A 19,399-nucleotide genomic window follows, 5' to 3' on the forward strand; every position below is an offset into this window, starting at 1 on the left:
GTCAATCAAGGTGTGGATGGAGGACCACCAGATCAAGACCCTGTCATGGCCAGCCCAATCGCCAGACCTGAACCCCATTGAAAACCTCTGGGATGTGATCAAGAGGAAGATGGATGATCACAAGCCATCAAACAAAGCCGAGCTGCTTGAATTTTTGCGCCAGGAGTGGCATAAAGTCACCCAACATCAATGTGAAAGACTGGTGGAGAGCATGCCAAGACGTATGAAAGCTGTGCCTGAAAATCAGGGTTATTCCATCAAATATTGATTTCTGAACTCTTCCTAAGTTAAAACATTAGTATTGTGTTGTTTAAAAATGAATATGAACTTATTTTCTTTGCATTATTCGAGGTCTGACAACACTGCATCTTTTTTTATTATTTTGACCAGTTGTCATTTTCTGCAAATAAATGCTCTAAAGTAGTTTATAGAATAAAACAAAAATGTTCATTTTACTCAAACACATACCTATAAATAGTAAAACCAGAGAAACTGATAATTTTGCAGTGGTCTCTTAATTTTTTCCAGAGCTGTGTGTGTATATATATATATATATATATATATATATATATATATATATATATATATACACACACACACACACACACACACACACACACACACACAGACACACACACACAATAATGAGCTTACTTGTGGCCCATTAGGTCCTGGGTATCCTGGCCTTCCTCTATTTCCCTTTAAAAAAAAAATACAGTATACATGTGTGTACAATCTTGTTCACAACATTCTTCTAAATTAAAAGAAAGGATTGGAACAGATTAATACTGTATATATTAGTACAGTCAGGTCAGTCAAGGTGTTAAAATATTTATCTGTGTTCAACTCCGGACAGCTCTGGCTGAATATAAGCCACGAGTGCAATGTAGAAAAGTACTTCCTTGACAAACATAAACATGCATTGATTATAAGCAATAGTTATTGTAAGGCATTTTCCGAGGGTCAGATGATACTTTATTACCTGCAGTATTATCCATGCAACCAAATGCATCTTCAAATACAGCAAGCAAGGTCTGTACATCAAGGCCTGTACATTGGCAGCAATTTGTTTTAGAATTTGTTTTTTTAAGCTTGCATACCTTTTCGCCTTTATGATAAAAATCTTCTGGAGGCTCAACAAATTCAAAAGGTCCAGGGGGCCCAGGTGGTCCTTGATCTCCCTATGGATGCCAAACAGGATACATGACGTTGAGAGCGGAAATCAAATGTTCACTTCACCAATAGAAAGTGAGGTTTCAGAAACAAGCATCAATGTCTTAATGACAGACATCAAATCGCTATAGATATCTGAAATATACAATTCTAAAGGTACAGAGGTTAGGTTTGAAGTGTATTTCATATGTGGACCAGGACAGCTTCTCCTTTTTAACTGTATCACCAGAATTTTTTAGTCACTTACCTGTTCGCCTTCAAAACCTGGTAGCGGTCCCCCTGGTACTCCCTAACAAAAGAAACATTTTAGAGCATACTGTAAACAAAACTGATGTTCTTCAGTCCACGTGAGATGGCTTATAAACTTATCATACCACAAATATTCCTAAATGTTTAAATACTTACCTGAATGCTGAAATGTATACTTTTTTTTGCATCTGCACCTTTTAAAAACATTCTATTTTCACCATCAGTGAATTATTAAACTAAATAAAAACATAAATAAATGTAAAAATAACAGACATTATAAAGAAACTGTGCGGCTCTCTGCCGTATATTCAGTCATTTACAAACTAAACTGGCTGCCAGGGTCCTAAATGCATTGGAACAGGTAGTGCGTGCAGAAGGCAAATACTTGCTGTAGTAATTCTTTCAGAGGGAACAACATTACCTGAAGCTTGTCTTGGGGATTTCTCTTGTTTTAACTCATTTATCATATTTAATTAACAAAATCACCAAACCATATAATAGTATGTGCATAGGGAGGAATGTAGGTGTAGATGAACATAACTAAAGGAAATCACTACAGGGCAACAGAGAAGTGATTGGAAACTTGCTTGGTTTGTTTGACACTTTCAAATGTCAAGGAAGTCAATCTTACCGGAGGACCCCTTAACCCAGCTCTACCAGGAGCTCCCTGTAAAAGAGTTAATGGGTAGAGAATAAGCTGTAGTGTTACAGAGGGGTGTTTAAGATGATAAAGTGAATGCCTTCTAACATGTCGTGATCACATAATGAAAATATCCACATGATGAAAATATCAGAAAATATGTTATTAGTATTTTCTGCACTTGTGACAGATACATTATTTAATATGATGCCTGTTTTTGGCAGTCATCATTTTGGGGGATAAAACAAAAAACAAAATATCTGCGTTGGAAATAAATGGAAACATGTGGGGTTGTCACAGCAATATGTTTAAAGACAAGGCCACAAGGAACCAGAAATCTGAGGGATAGCTGAGTTACTGCATCAGTGATGGCAATATACTTGAGTATTGCTAGATTATAATTTACATTATTCTTCTGGAAATGTAAGGCTGACCAATCAAGGTTGTTAGCATGCCCTTGGTGCTTAATAAAAACATTTTGCCCAAGTTATATGTTGAAGGAATGGTTATACCAGTTTCAATGTTATACAGTAACATTCAAACTGGTATAACCACAAATAAAAGAAATTGCTTACCTGTGTGCCACTAGGACCTCTTCGACCTGCTGGTCCACTAGGACCAGGAATACCTTCTGATCCCTGGAAATAAGACACAAGTTTTAAACATAACTTCAAACAGAAACACCCCTTATCACGTTTCAATAAATTTACTTAATCCAGATATTGAATGAATGTATATTACCTTTTGTCTCTGCCTCTACCCTCTCTTGCATTAGTCAACATCTACTTTAGTGTGTGTGTGTGAGAGAGAGAGAGAGAGAGAGAGAGAGAGAGAGAGAGAGAGAGAGAGAGAGAGAGAGAGAGAGAGAGAGAGAGAGAGAGAGTGTGTGTGTGTGCACGTGTGATAACTCTGTGACTGGTCTGGTTTTGTTAAATGTTAGTGCCTGTGAATGTATTGCTCATGAGAAATTGTGTACTTGTATTTTTGTGATGTGGACTAATGTCCAATGGAGCAAGGGTTAGGATCCCCAAACTCAGGTCTTCAGAAATGAAAGACATGAGAAGCCACCTTGACACTCTTCAGGCATGCAGGCTGACTGATTGTCTAAATATTGTGTATAATTTTATGTATGGACTCAGAAAAACACTAGTACTAAAAAGTTTTCAGCGAAAAGATATTAGGTTTTAAAACATGACTTATCTAAGTTTACCTTGAAAGAAGATATATTATGTTTTTTTAAATGTAAATGAAAAGGTATAATTACAGGACTTCCAAGTGTCCCGGGAAAACCCCTTTCTCCCTAAAATAAAAGGGACAAGGGATATAGCATTAGGAAGATGGGGTAGTAGTCATTTAAATGACATACTGCTATAGCCAAACGTTTTGCATCACCTAGAAGAAACCACAAAATTATGTCACAAAAGTCTACCTGAAGCCATCATAGCAGTACAGTATTTCATGTTAGATTTCTACATTGTCACATTTTTTACAATTTTTCATTATATGGAAAAGTACTTTTGGCCATAGCTGTACAGTACCAGTGCTAACCATGGCATTTGTTTCATATGAAACTTCTTCCTAAGATCCAAAAGCGTCTCTAACTCTTTCAAAAAGCATTAACTAAAAGATGAAACCTTTATAAGCTAATTACAGTAAACAGAATACATACATGTGTGTGATCTCTGGGTAAGTATTTAAGACATTAACACTATTTTATATAGACAAAAGTGGTCTTCTGTGACAGCATCTCTGATATATAGACACAGTTTCACTGCAGTTTCCATTTTGTATATCTAGAGGTCCCTAAAGTCACACACTTAATTGATACTGTTTATCATTTTTTTTAAGGAACCATAGGTCATATAGGAACACGATCCACTCTTCAAGTACTGTAGCAAGGACTTTCTTTCATTTTATTTCCACCTCAAAATATATGTATTTTTTTGTTGGTTAGTTTTGTTTTAATTTAGTCTGCCTTATCATTTGTTTCTGTGTTAACTAATCAACCAGTCAGAGAGAAATACAGATTATTATTCTGACAAAAAAAACAATAAATTGAACTTTGTTAGTGTTTTAACACAACTGTAGGATTTTGAAACTCCCAAAATAAAATTCTGAAACACAGACTTACAGGTGGGGCCTCTTGAAACAGTTCAACAGGATCACCCTTTCGGCCCTTTTGGCCTGGAAACCCCTGTGAAGGCAGAAGTGTGTTATTGTAAAACAAGTATTAGGTCCATTACTGTATATTCCGTCTGCAGAACTATATACATGCTACATGTCTATATATATATATATATAATAGTACACATTATACAACAAGTGCACAGAGATCTAGCATTTAATAACCCTTGTACATGTAGAGCTTAATCTGTATTGTAGACACGTTTAATACAGATCTATGGTGTTTATGCCATCATATGATATTGATTTACTCTTACCGGTCTGCCATATGGTCCAGGAAATCCATCATTTCCTGGGAAACCTGGGTCACCCCTTGATCCGTTACAGCCATCTAAACCTGGAAGACCCCTCGGGCCAACAGAACCAGGAAAGCCCTGTGTAGATACAATGACTACAGTGAGAGTGTGTACATTACATCTAGCGTCCTTGTTGGAATACTATTGTCGTGCTGTTTTGGAGTGCAAAACGTCCATTGACTTAACCTTTTAGCTTGGCACAACAAGGTCAAATGAAGTGTTCATTTATTTCCCATGATTCGATGCAAATGAGGGAAGAGCGGTTTAAATGTACCTGAAATCATATACGTAGCCTAAGCCCTATACTCTTGTCATGTCAAGGACTATTTTAGGGACTGTGTTGTCAAGGACTGTTCCAGGGAATGTGCTGTTAAGGACAGTTTTTTAAAGTCCAGATAACAGTTCATGAAACTGTTTCAGAGAAGGATAGCAGTCGATTCTCATATGTTCTGTCTTTCTTTTTTAAATCCCTGAAATCACCCATAGTGTTTTGTGAAAAGGGTTGTGTAACAATATAAAAACATGAGAAAATAGCAGTTTACCATCATCATTTACAAAAACAAACTTACAGGAACACCATCCAACCCAGGAAATCCTGGAGCACCAGCAAAGCCCTTAAAAACAACAAGGAACAGGGTTTGGAAGATGAAAAACACATGGATAATACATGACAAACTGCCCCTTAATAATAAATAACTACAAACAGAGCTTGTCTCATAAACAGAATGTATGTTGCCTCAACTTGACAAGGCCAAAAATAAGCAGTTCAGTGAACACGTGTGCTATTAGCTAGAAACACATTTCTATGCCTTGGTTCAGCCAATTGACTCTTTCACCCTACGAACTGAAGCTGTGGAAGATGACAAACCACATTTCCTGGAGGCGAGCACTTGAGCCTAACTGGACATGTCTGCTGCCTCACCAGTAGATGTCGCTGTTGCCTGCAAAACCAAAAGTTTTTTCCTCCCAAGTGCTGCTCCTGGGTCTCTACCCAACCAGTCGTGACCAGGATGCAGCAAGTTCTCTATTGCATGTCATGCAGGCATTTTCCTATGTGGGTGCAGCTAGCTCAGCAAATAATACAATACCATATTCACCTGTTCCCCTTTCTCCCCTGCTCGCCCTGCAGGACCAGGCTGACCCCTCGGTCCAGGCTCCCCTTGCTCGCCTGGAGGGCCTGGGAATCCTGGGGGCCCAATGGGACCCCGAGGGCCAAGCTCACCTTGTTCCCCCTGAAAAACAAGGGCTGTTAGCATAGCTTGAACACATTGGGTTTTAATAACGCTTTAGTACACAAAAATAAAACAAAATATAAAAAATATATAACTGGGATTTTGTGTGAAATAAATAAATAAAGTATCTCTGAGGGCATAAATCAGATGGAACTGCTTTAAACATTCAGTGAAATGGAAATGTGAAGTTATTCCTTTTCATTGGCCACTACCTATTGAAGTTTATATATTGTTGAGAGAATCATAGAATACAGCTGTGTACCAACCGCAATAGCACTATGCCAAATGTTGCCTATATCATTGTACCAGCCACCTTGATCACAGGTCAAAGTTAATGGTGCCTACCACAGCGCCATTCGATTTGAAAGGAGCAATTTCCACAGTATGTTTTAGGAATTACAGTTGTAGAAGAAACAGCGGTAGATGCTTAATAAAAAGATGTTCAAGTTCTGTAATATAATGTGAACTGTGAACTTGTAAGTACTGTATAGTACTGCAAAAATAGAACTATAATATGAGTGTTGTATAGAAGTTGCAGTGGTGATAATAAAATGATCAATGATTAAGGAGTTTCATAAATTGATGCTTTTTTTGCATTTCAATAGAACTACAATAAAAATGATTCTATGTTAAAGGTGAACTTTGCAATTGCTGTGAATTAAAGGGCTTTTCAATTTAATGACCTGTTTCTTTTGCAAACATTTACAAACAGGAATACTAATGTCTCTTATGTTCCTAGACTAAACATGTTACAAAATTATTTAGGTTGCAACTGATTAATTAGATGGTGACATCAGAAATAAACAACTGGGTTGCATGGCGATTTATAATATTAGAATATGGAAAAAATGTGGGATATCAGGTTTGTGCTGGGGGGCACAGAACTATCCTATATGACATAGTGTCGAAACCATTTTGATCTCATTTTTCAGTGTGCACAGCTGTTTTGTGACAGGTTTGAAATGCTTTTTAATTAACATTCCCCTGCCAGTTCCTTCCCTAAGTCACATCACTCCCACTTACATCGGACTTTTCCTTCTGAGGCAGGCCCAAACTGCGTATAAATCAAAAGAAAATTCAGACGACAAAGCAAGATCATTAACGCCTTGCCAATGATGTAGTGTAACAAATTGCAGTGCCGCAGAACCCGTAAATCTTCAATCACGGATTCTTATGGTTTTAATGTATACTTACACATGTTCAAACTCAAAAATTACAGCATGATTGAAAATGTTAAAAAATAATAATGATATTATTATGCCGCATTTCTCCTTTTCAAAGCATCTCTGCTAGACATGTTTTGACTTATCACTGAGAAACATTATGGTCTCTTGCTGCCATTATTAGCCTTGGCTGGTTGCCTGCTGTTTCACCTTACGTATAAATAACAACGGAAGGGAGCTGAGAATCATGTTATATGAAGATGACACTACTTCTCACAAATACCGATTAATATGTGCTAAGTGGTTAAATTAGCATTACATTGATATTATACACATATTTTCTGTTCTGATGTATGGGAATTTGCTGAACATTGGAAACACCTCCTCATTTAGGACAGCTGAAAATCTGCGGCGAAGTCTGTCTCAAGTCACCTCTGGGGAAATATCATGAAACATAAGTTTTGCAGTTTTCGCTGCTAAGTCGGACTTGTGTCTTGTCCATTGGGACAGAAATACTGTTTTTATTTATTGTACGTAACATAAGAAGTGCAACAGCTGACTTACCTATAAGTGTGTTAAATAGCAGTAATCTTTTGCCCAACCAATAGAGTAAAAATTGAGGGGTCTATCCTTTCATCTCCGTCAGCGGAGCAGGAGTTAACATTAAAAACAACATAAATATTATAATGAAAGGACAAACAATTGAATAGAAGTCATAGCTTTATTCAGGAACGTCATATAAAGCATCCACACAATCGACACATTGTAAATAAACAGACATTTTAACAGATGTTTTTATATACAGACACATTACATAAAGCACAACCTCAAAAAATGGTAAATACACCGTGTAACAAATTTTTTTTTTTTTTTTTTTTTTTGTTCCTGGGTAGTAAGTGTTATTTCCTAATTGCTTATGCCTCAAAAGTATAGAAAATGGCTATTATTCCCCACAAACTTTGCTTTTGTGACCAGGACAGTGATATTTCAAAATATCACTATTTCCAATGGGAAAACGGGCAAATGTGTGTCTTTTCGTTCACATAAAGTCAGAAAAATACTGTATACTGTACTGTTTAGAAGTGAATAGTTTTTCGAGATTTACGATTATACTGTAAATACAGTATAATCGTAAATCTCAAAAAACTACTCATTTCTAAATCTTTTGTAGTCATTTTTTGTGTAAATACAGTATAATCGTAAATCTCGAAAAACTACTCATTTCTAATCTTTTGTAGTCATTTTTGTATTACTTTAGTATAAATACATGTTAATTTGGATTCATGTTGTTTTTTTCTGACTTTATGTGAAGGAAGACACACATTTGCCCGTTTTCCCAAAATTGTGTTACATAGTGATATCATGTACATACAAAACTGCAACTGAAACAATGTAAATAAGTATCATTTTTTCAAATAAATGGGCTTATTATTCCTACATAACAAAGAAAGCACAACACAGCCGAAGCTATGTGTTTATACACAGACATACAATAATCAAAATGATATGAATAAGTAAATATTTGAACAGAATGGGCTTCATTTATAATCATTTACAAAGTCTGGCACAAATCACACAGATCCTGCGCTTTTCAAAATATGCAGTCCACTTACAGCAGACTGTCTTTGCGCAATTGGCACAGCTATCAACCGTAGCCCAGGCTTCTGGCACCAAATGCTAGTGCAATGAAAGCTTCTAATTCCTACAAGGGCATTGACCAGGAATCATCTTGTAGTTGTGGGCGGACTGCTACTTCACTGCAACATTGTATGTGGTGAAACGTATGCATGTCGAATAATAGGTCACAATCACTCAATGCGCTCTCATCAATGTTGTGCTTTGCATATGGTGTGAGCCCTGGAACTTCCGTCAAAATATTATGTTCACCCCTTCTACCTGCAGTTTCAACACCAGGATTTATTGTGTTCCAAACAGTACCATCATTACCAGCCTCTTGATTGCCACATGGTGCTGGCGCTACCGCTGGAGAAGCAGTTGCCTCACGTGGAATAGCGACTGGATCAGGTGCAGGGACTGATGCAGGTGAAGTGGCTTGCATCCTTGCAGGGGCTGCCACAGGACTGCTTCTTCTCCCACGGGATCTCCTGCACCTTCTTCGTGCACTTGGTCCAGGCACTTCTGTTGCATCAGAATCATTGTTTGGTAAACTTTGCAGTAATTCCAAACACTGCATTGCTGTCCTGCGTCTTCAGCGATCCATTTTCAATGTGCATTGGGGTAACAATGAATTTCTTAGAAAAACGAGTGACTTATATAGTAACCAGAGTGCAGACAGACAGCCTGGCACCGTGAGCTGTCAAGGCTGATTGATGGGCTATCAAGAGGCTCATTGAAGCAACACAAATTTCAGAAAACTGCTCACTTGAAGAATGCAGACTGATATAATCCACCTTCAATACATGCCGGGATGTCCCGACTGATAAATAGAAATAATACCGCAGCATTTCATTGTTATGTGTTTTTTATGTAGCCGTCAATTTGACTGTTCCTGGTCAGAATAGTATATTTCCCTAATTTTTGCAGATACATGATTCTTTCTTTGTCAGGGTAATTAGTACATATATTTAGTTAAAGTCAGGAAAGCACAGTTCTGTATCTTAAACACAGGGACTGAAATTTAAATTCCAAAAACGGCCAAAATGACCGCCTTGTTCATTCTAGTGTTAAGGGAACACATTACCCGATTCAAGTCGTTATTAGAGTTTACAGTACATGTCTTTCATTGCAGGCTTTGCACTTTGAAGAAGACATGATGAAGATGTTTTTTTAATTGAACACATTGCTTGGTAGAAGAACTCAATATAGTAAAACCACAAGGGTTTCCTCCTATGCCATTTGCAATCATGGTCTGTAAACTTGGAGGAAAGCAAGCATGAACTGTACTTGTCTCCCATAGTTTCACAGTTTTGGTTGGAGGTACAAAGCTACCCATCAGATGGAGAGGTCAGAAGCCTTTTTAAGACCTATTGATACTGTCTCATAATAACTATTTTCTGGCCCTGCCTAATGTGTCTAACACAGCGCCTTACAGTGGCAGAACAGCCGTCCAAATAAAGAGAAGCAATGCCATGTACTATGGAAAAGGACAAATTGGCATGGTTAAAGTAGACAGTATAATATGCCCAGTTTGCCTTCCAGTGCCAGTAGGTGAATTGTCCTCTGGGTCAAATACTAACCAAAACAATTACAAAGCTCTGGAATTATACTGGCGCACCCTGAACACAGCTGCACGAAGAAATTGTCTTCTTATGCATTTAATCTTGGTGTTTATCTTCTATCACAATCTTTAACTGTATACACACAGTTTATATTAAAAAAATTAATTAAAAAAAAAAAAACAGTGTAGAATATTATAGTGCTGTTACAGATATTATTTTATAGATACCACAGGTATCTACAGTGTTTCAGATGTGAACTCTAAAGTGATTGCACATTGCCTGATTTGATACAGGAATCTTGTTATGTCTACTGAAAGACATGTTATACAACCTGATAAAGCAGTTTTGTGAGGTCACACTGAGTTACTGCACTCGCATTTATCAAGATCTCTATCTAGGTTTGATGTTCCAATTGAGTCGATGAGATAAGACTCCACTGAGATTACGGTTTCAAGAGCTATCTGTAAAGATTACTGCTGGTACTCAGCTTGTTGGGGGGGGGGTTAGTAACCTAGTTAGCATAGAGTATATGCTTGTTACTGTTCTACTGTTCCAATCACTTTGATAAGGTTTAACTTGGATGCAAATTTTTACACAGAAAAAGCAGATAGTAAAACATATTTATGTTTTTTTCTTACAATGCTTCAAAAAGTATGAACAGGTCTTAATACAGTGTTGTTGTTTTTTAAAATGTTTATAATGTTCATTTTTAAAAGTTTTTTTTTTTTTTTTTTTTTTTTTTTATCTAGCAAGGCAACCAAGATCTTTTTTTTTTTTTTTTTTTTTCAGGACAAACTCGTAGTGAAGGAGTTACAAGAAATAGATTTGTTTCTACAATTATTTATTTCAACAATTTTGCATAAGTCCAAAAATGCTAATTCAAAAGTATTCATACCCTGACAAGGAAAATGAAATGAATAGCTAGCCGAGCCACTAATAATAACCTCTTTGAAATGATTAGGATATTTGTTAATGAGCTTTTAGCATGATTATTTACTGATTGTTGACCATTCTTCAATGCAAAATTGTTCCAGTTCATTCAAATTCCGAGTACTTCTCTTGTGCAAAGCCTTCTTCAACTCATACCAAAGATTCTCAATCAGATTTAGATTGGAACTTTCACTAGGCCATTCCAGAGCCTTCATTTTATTCTTCTTTAACCATTCTGATGTAGATTTTGATGTGTGTTTTGGATCGTTGTTGTGTTGGAACATCTAGCTGCGCTTTAAACCAAGTTTTGTAGTGGAGGGTTTCAGGTGATTGGCCAGTATCTTTAGGTATGCTACGGAATCCATATAACCATGTATTGGAAGAAAATTCCATCCCCATAGAAGGATATTACCACCTCCGTGCTTGACAGTAGGTATGGTGTTCTTGTTTTTGTATGCCTCGAAACTTAACGACTATCAGCGTGACTAAATAGCTCGATTTTTGTTTTATCACGCCACAAAACCTTTGACCAGAACTCATATCCATCATTCAAATTCCATTTTGCAAACTCTGAGCCTTTGTCCTTGTGACATTTTCCTAAGAGTGATTTTTCCTTGGCCTGCGACCATTGAGACCTTCACCAATACTTAATACTTGACCTATGGTTGAAATGGAAACCCCGGTCCCACTTATAGCCAATTCACATTGATCATCTTTGGCAGTCAATCTCAGATTGTTATTAACCTTCCTCACAATTCTTTTACTTGTTCTTTCTTCCAGACAGAGAGAGTGTTGTGACAGTACCATGAGTCTTCTTGATGATAGAAACAATAACTGAAATTAGGATACTTGAATCCTTCTCCAGCTTTATGAGAATAAATAACTTTCTGCCGAAGATCTGCAGACAGCTCTTTACTTTGACCCATATTGACCTATGCCTAACCTTTTTATATTCTCTAAGAATGTTTACCTACTCCAGCCTTTTCTAGAATTAGATTTGGCATTATCATGTTGAAATTCCTTGTAATTAAAATGCATTAAAACTGTTTTGTTTTTTTTATTTATCTACACATCCTACCCCACAACATTTTAGAAATTTGTAGAAAATTAATTACAAGTAAAAACTGAAATAGCTTTGTTGGATAAGTGTCCACCCTCCCTTGTAACAGCAATCCTAAATTAGCTCAGGTGTAACCAATCACTTTCAAAATCACTCACCAAATTAAGTCGCCTCCACCTGTGTTAAATTGTAGTGATTCACAAGATTTCAGGATAAATTAAGCAGTTCCTGTAGGTTCCCTCTGCTGGGTAATGCATTTCAAAGCAAAGACTCAACCATGAGCACCAAGGCGCTTTCAAAAGAACTCCGGGACAAAGTTGTTGAAAGGCACAGATCAGGGGATGCTTTTTATATCTACAAATTAACCACAACTAATTTGTACAGATTCATGTATATCCAGAGTTGAGATTAATTTTTTTTTTAAAGTAATCTACTATTTAATGGTGAAGGTTTCTATAAGAAAATAAACCATGAAATACAGTAAGTAACAACTATATCAAATATGAAAACACATTAAAACTACAGCATCAGCATCATGAAAAATGGGATCACCGAGATCTACATTCACAGCATGTTCTTGATAAAATGTAAATGTGGCATGCAGCCTATGTGTGGATAAATAGGCAGACAGATGGCTTCATATCCCCAAATTCTCATTCTCCCAAAAATATTTAAATGGCTGCTAAGTGTAATTCCTTGCTGGTTTTATTACGGCAAATATTTTGTTCCACTCTGAAAAATAAAATCTGCACCTTGATTCAAATTGGTTCTAAGGTAATAATACAAATGCAATAATAAATATGGTAAATATCTAAAGTGTGTTGGTGGTCCTGTAAAAACTTTAGACTGGCAGCTGTGGAATGTGATCCACTATAATTATTATGTTTTTTGTTGTTTTTTTTTACTTTTCTAACTGTGAAAAAATAAAATATATACTAGGTCCAAAATGTTTTAAAAGATGCCAGTGGTAACTGGAGAGCACAGCACTGAAGACAACCCTGTGTTAACCTGATTTGTTTTTAAAACATGAAAAATACCGTACATTCCAAAATGCCAGCACACTGCCAACATACTATACTTTAGCGTAGGGCCCCCAGCAGAACTGGGTCCCCATGAGGTCACTGTTTGTTTGGAACATTTTACAAAAACTGCATGTGGGTGGGCGGATGGGCCCACACACACAGAGGAAGAGAGGAGCACAGAAGCTTGCTTTTGGTTAATTTTGTTTTGTTTTTTTTCTGACAGCTACGCACTTCTTTCTCGATTACAGCATTCCTGGTCCTTTTTCATGTGAGGGTTGAAATTTTAGAAAAAAAAGGCAGGAAAGGAAAACGTGTACAATGTGGGAGGCTGAAGGTAAATTCAAATGTGGATTGTTTATTAATTGTATTATTGATAATTATTTTGTTAATTACTGTCAGCTAGCAATTATTGCAAATTGCAGCCAGCTGCAGTGTATATAAGAACAGCAGCCAGTCTACTTGGGGCTCTGCTGTGGGAAGAAGCCCGACTGAGAGTGTGGTTAGTTGTATTCAAAAGGTAGTGTGTGTGTGAAACTGTTTTACAAACAGGTAAGCAGCTTACCTGTCCAGTTAATTAGGCAGAATCCTGAAGTATGTAGTTAGTGCTCAGAGAGCTAGGTTTTTGTTTTCAATTTTGTTTTATTTTGTAAACTAAACACAGCGCATCAGTGCTTCAACCTCAAGTTTTGTGTCGGGTCAGCTTTTAAAGGGGTAACGATCCTTTTACTTGTGTGGAGAAAAGTGAGAATGGGTAGCGAAATCGCTTAGAGTGGAGATATATATATATATATATATATATATATATCTATATATATATATATATATAATATATATATATATATATATATAATATATAAACATAGTATATATTTAGATAACAGATCAGGTATCAAGAAATCTATTGTCTTTCCATAGTTCAATATTGTGTTCTAGTATATTTAGGACAGCATGAGAAACAGGACCTAAACAGGGTGTGGACTGACAGAAACTCTTTTGTCAAAAGGTCAAAAGTTAACAATCATAATACGGACTGTGACAGGGTAGCCGAAGGTTGATGTTCCCAGACCAGATAGCTGGCAGAGACAACGCAAGCAGGTACTCTGGTGAAAAGCACACTGCGGCATTGTTTTTATTAAACAAAAATAAAATAAATATTTGAACAAAAAAAAAAAAAACACTGTTCACAGTGCAAAATAAAAAGGTTGAACAAAAAGAAATTACAAACACTGACACCAAACAAAATAACAAGTTCCGTGCTGGTGATTCCCAGCATGCGTAGCATTTGTTTACTTTCGTTTTCTTTACCGCATTCTCTCTCTTGCACACGTTCCTCCTTCCTGAACACCCACCTCGAACACAGCAGCTGCAGGGTTTTTATACATGTGACCGTATCCGAATTAACAACAAATTAGTCAGTCTGGAGATGGTCCCACTCAAGCTGCTACACAATAACAAACAAGACATTGTATTTTAAATAAATACATTCAAATCACATCAAAACAACACACACAAATTCATCCGTTTAAATAAACATGGAAAAACCTTTTAAATCACAGAACATTCTCTTTAAAATAATACAATACATTTGAAATCATAACACAATACATTTAATCAGCAGGGCTTTGTCCTGCCTCTATTTGTGAGGCTTTTCCTCTGCCCTGTCACAGGGATGTTTGCTAAATACACAAAACCAAACCCTACCCCACACCTACCAACTGCTAGACCATTCTTGTTTGTCCCTGAAACAGTTAGACAACCGGAATTGGAGGGCAGATAAATGAGACAGAGATAAATATTTCCTCTAAACGAGACACTCTCACTGCCAACAAGGTAGAAAGGGCTACTCTTTTGTGTTGTTCCAAAAGGAAGAAACTAGGGGGCTGGTGTAAGGATACGTGCAAAGAATGTTTTTCATCTGCCGTTCTGCTCTCTCTATCAAATTAGCACTTTGCCATCATTAATCTATTTAAATGATATTGAAATCTATTCAAATTAAGACAAGAGCATGGAACTGGGCAGGATCTGGAATACTAAGTGGGTGCAAATATTATAATGAGATGTAAGGATTTTGCCTTGCACATGGGCAACTGTTGACCCTCCAAAAACTTTGCACCTCCTCTGACAAGTTGCAGACCATAGTAAAAGCGAGTAATTAAGAGCTGTATAAAACCACACACCTGCAGAGACCTGTCATTGGCCTCAGGATGGCTGCTGTGGCTCTTGTTGAGGACAGGCAGGAAAACCTTTGGAAGAGTACTTCAAGATTGAGAAGACTCTGCACATTAAAACCCAGGGTCACTTTGTTTGGGATGGATTGCCCTCTACATGGTGTCAGCTGTGATGTGGATAGCAGACCTCCACCTGCATGCCTGTGCTGAGTTGCGTTCGCTTTTGTTCACCGCTGTAGGTCCTGCCATCTTCATCACCTGGTTGACTGACAGCATTGACTTTCTCAACTATAGAGGACCATATTGACTCTTTGGTAGCATAACTGATGTTGGCTGAGACTTTTCCAAATAACTCAATTTCACATTGAGTGGCCTCAGAAAACTTTTCTTTTCTTTTCCATGTACAAGGAGAAATTTGCTGTTCTTCCTCCCACATAATTTTTTGTCCTCCACAAAGCTCATACAGCGCCTGCTGCTCTCTGCACTCCAAAGCATTGCTCTTAAGCTTACATAGACTGCAGTGCAAATAATTGCCTGCCACTAGGCAATTTGGATTTTGCAGCCACAATTGTTTTCATTGCATCTGTCCTTACGTCAGCCCCTAGGAGTTTTAATCTTGACATTTTCTATTGATTTATTAATCATCCGAACTACGATCAACTAATTGATTAATCCCACCTGTTTGCTATTGATATGAAATTGTATTAAAAAACAATTACAAGTAATACAAAGTAGTAACATAATTATATTTACTATATTATGCCACATAATGTTTGATATATGTATATTTACTTACACAAAAATATTTGCGACTAAGATGATACTATAAGCTTATAGTACTGCTGTGAAAGGAAAGCGCCAATGAGCACATGCTGCAAGTTACAGTTCTTTTTTTCTAAATTTTGAGATATTGTGAAATATTGGGTATACTGTCCAGTTTCCCTTTTGCCAAGGTCTTTAGAAGTACCAAAGATATTCTATATTTCTATGTTATAAATGGATATAGAATATCTTAACTCTAAAATAATTCTTTTAAGACTTATTTTTAAGGCTTCGTTTTCATTTTTTGATAATGAACTCAGGTAGACAACATTAATAGATCAATTATTTTTGTAATCGCTCAACCACATGTGTGAGTTATCGATGAATCATTAATCAATTAACCCCCCTGGAAGAAACCTTATTATGCAATGAAGAGGAGGTCAATTGTAAAAGAGTGAAGCAAATCAAAAAGCCATACTGTGCAAGTGCATAGTGGCCTCATTTATTTAAAGTTGCTGCAGCTTTAAGCAGAATATTTGTCTCTTTATTTCAAAGTACAAAGCTGTTCCTGTTGCTTTCTTCCCATGGAGCATTGCACCACACCAGCCTTCAATTATTTAAACTGCTTCAAACATGTCACAACAACAATCAGATACGAGCCTCACCTGAAGAATGTCATTGAGGTGAGACACAATCTATGCATTTACTTGTTGTTTACAGCTTTTTTTTCTTTACAAAGCTATTTCCTCTTTTTACGAGGTTATAGCAGAACTGTCTGAAAGAGGTCAGATTAGGACTAGCTGACAGAAGGGGAATGTTATACATGGTACCTGGGTGGACCTATGGCTTATTTTCCCCAGTTTTACAATGTTCTACCTTGTAAAATCGTCTTTGCAGGTGGGAAGTTAACAAGTTGTTTTTAAATGTACAGTACTGGTACAACACAGTTCGTATCAGGGATGCAAAGACTCATCTCTCTCTCTCTCTCTCTCTCTCTGTATATATATATATATATATATATATATATATATATATATATATATATATATATATATATATATGCGGATTCTACATAATTCAGAAAATTTGAAAAAAGTATTTCTTAAGGCCTCAGTTGTAGCATTCAAAAGAGAAGCTAATTTAGGTGACATTTTAGTTCACAGTAAACATAAAAGAATAATTGACAAAATAGGTTCTACAAATACTTGCACTAGTACATGTAAAGTTTGTAAATACATGGACAAAAGTAAAAATATAATTAAACATAAGAACACCACATATCTACCAAATACTAATATCTACTGTAAAAATAGCAATGTTGTTTATGGAATAGCCTGTGAAAAATGTGATGAAATAAAATATGTTGGAGAGACTGGAACAACTTTATATAAAATAATTCAGAACCACCTTTCATTAATTAGAAATAAAAAAATGAATGAACCAATAGTACAGCACTTCACCAGTCAAGGACATGACATAAATGATGTAAAGTTTGTAGTATTAGAACAGCTAAAATTAGACAATACGACATATAGAAGAATAAAAGAAAGTAAATGGATAACTAGACTGAACACCATTACACCAGCGGGACTCAACAGAAAAGAATGAACTAATTAATTCCAATAAATATATAAAAGCTAAAAATAATTAAATAAACAAAATTGATTCAAAAGTTGTGCATGCTGATGCGCTGGAGAGACCATATCAAGGCTGATCCTCAGAGCCAGAATTGCATGATAATATAAATATAAGTTTATATAAAATAATGTTAATTAGAATTAACATATATTTAAAGATATAAGTAAAAATGATGTCACAGTATATAGAACACCATTACATCATGTAAGAATAAATCATGGATTTGAATATAAACAATAACAATGCTGTCAAACACCTATAAATACCTCCAATGTTTTGATTCAAACACAGCCTCCCTCGAGAAAGATATGTACTACATATCGAAACGTATATCTTTATATATTGGTGCACAGGATATCATGTGGGATATGTAGCTTTGCACAAAAGAGCATAGCTGCACTTGATGAGCTCTCTGTCAATTACGTACAGTACTTTCTTCCATAAGCATGAACAAATATACAGCCTCCATGCTGCCACCACACAAACCTAACGCTTGTCGTGCAGTGCTGGTCCAAGTTCAGTGGTTTGTTTAAACAGGGAGTGCACTCACTTCAGTAATGAAAGGTGTGTGTGTGTACAACAAACAACAGCAGCGAGTGCGGTTTGGCAATACAGTTGTCACGCTAACTCTGTTTAGCGCAGTAAATCAGTACCAGTCTAACACAGAGTAAATCAGGGACAGAAACTTAATTTTACAGTACAGCATTTTCCAAGATAAAAAGCTAGAAAATGTTGCCTCAGTCTGATTAGCGCATGCTGCATTGTTTCATCAATTACTAGCAATTGCATTTTCACTATTCAAATTGCATCCATAACGTAGAAAGTGTCTGACAGTCTAGCCCTAGGGTACAATACGTCAACTAGTTTTAATGTCCTATTTTCCTTATATACCTGCACACACGTGTCGTGTCATGTCTGATCAAAGATAACTACCTGTGCATCTGAAATTACTCATCTGAACAATTTATCTTAAGATGTAAATATGCCAAAATGGCAGCGAGATCAAAAAAGATGGAAGTTCTGCAACTGTCATGAACAAAAGTTCAATTTGCAGAATGTCAAGAAATATCAAGCACAATACAACTGTCAAATCACCTCTTCCGTTACAACAATAAATCCTTTCCAAAATAAAGCAGTAGTCAGAGCACTATGGGCTAGCTCCATGTGGGACATTGTCAGGGATTCACAGCTGTCACAGAATGACCTTTAGGGGATCACATCTAACGAGGCAGCAATGTAAAACATCAGATATATTTCTTACCCTCATTCCTTGTTCTGGGAAGCACTGGCAAACGGAGCAGTCTCTTCCACTGCAGGGACCCACAAAGTCATAGCCACCCTGAAAAAGAAAAGATTTTGGTTAATTTCATAAAAGAGACTTTTGCATTATCAACAAAATATCTGCATACTCTATAATTGAATATTGTATTAAGAGTGATTCCATACCAGATGTTGGTAAACTGTGCTTCCAACAACTAGAGTGCACTTTCTAAAAGATTACTGCAGTATATTACACTGTGATTTTGCAAGTAACCGTGAATTTTATGTGCTTAAATCCTTTACAGTACTTCTCCAATATATGGTTTGCCGTACTAGTTTCCAGTTATTCACAGATGCCAGTGCTTTACCATGTTTTAATGATTCTTGTTTGACAGTGTTTTACCATGCTTTTTATACATGAAAACAGTATAATATGAAATATG

At 36.5% G+C, this 19,399-nt stretch overlaps 1 protein-coding gene across 4 annotated transcripts in view; it reads right to left on the reverse strand.

The window, feature by feature from the left end:
- LOC121327027 (collagen alpha-4(IV) chain-like) overlaps positions 1 to 19,399 on the reverse strand; it is a 61,795-nt gene that overhangs the window by 24,901 nt on the left and 17,495 nt on the right. For all 4 annotated transcript variants that reach the window (XM_041270789.1, XM_041270786.1, XM_041270787.1 and 1 more), the window contains exons 4-14: positions 18,958 to 19,035; positions 5,640 to 5,774; positions 5,112 to 5,156; positions 4,504 to 4,620; positions 4,194 to 4,256; positions 3,327 to 3,362; positions 2,638 to 2,700; positions 2,054 to 2,089; positions 1,421 to 1,462; positions 1,101 to 1,181; positions 655 to 699 (exon numbers count right to left, since the gene is read on the reverse strand). In XM_041270789.1, coding sequence (XP_041126723.1) covers positions 655 to 699; positions 1,101 to 1,181; positions 1,421 to 1,462; positions 2,054 to 2,089; positions 2,638 to 2,700; positions 3,327 to 3,362; positions 4,194 to 4,256; positions 4,504 to 4,620; positions 5,112 to 5,156; positions 5,640 to 5,774; positions 18,958 to 19,035 — 741 coding nt within the window. The remainder of the gene's footprint in view (positions 1 to 654; positions 700 to 1,100; positions 1,182 to 1,420; positions 1,463 to 2,053; positions 2,090 to 2,637; positions 2,701 to 3,326; positions 3,363 to 4,193; positions 4,257 to 4,503; positions 4,621 to 5,111; positions 5,157 to 5,639; positions 5,775 to 18,957; positions 19,036 to 19,399) is intronic.

Source organism: Polyodon spathula, chromosome 14, assembly GCF_017654505.1.
Source record: "Polyodon spathula isolate WHYD16114869_AA chromosome 14, ASM1765450v1, whole genome shotgun sequence".
Classification (NCBI taxonomy): Eukaryota; Metazoa; Chordata; class Actinopteri; order Acipenseriformes; family Polyodontidae; genus Polyodon; species Polyodon spathula.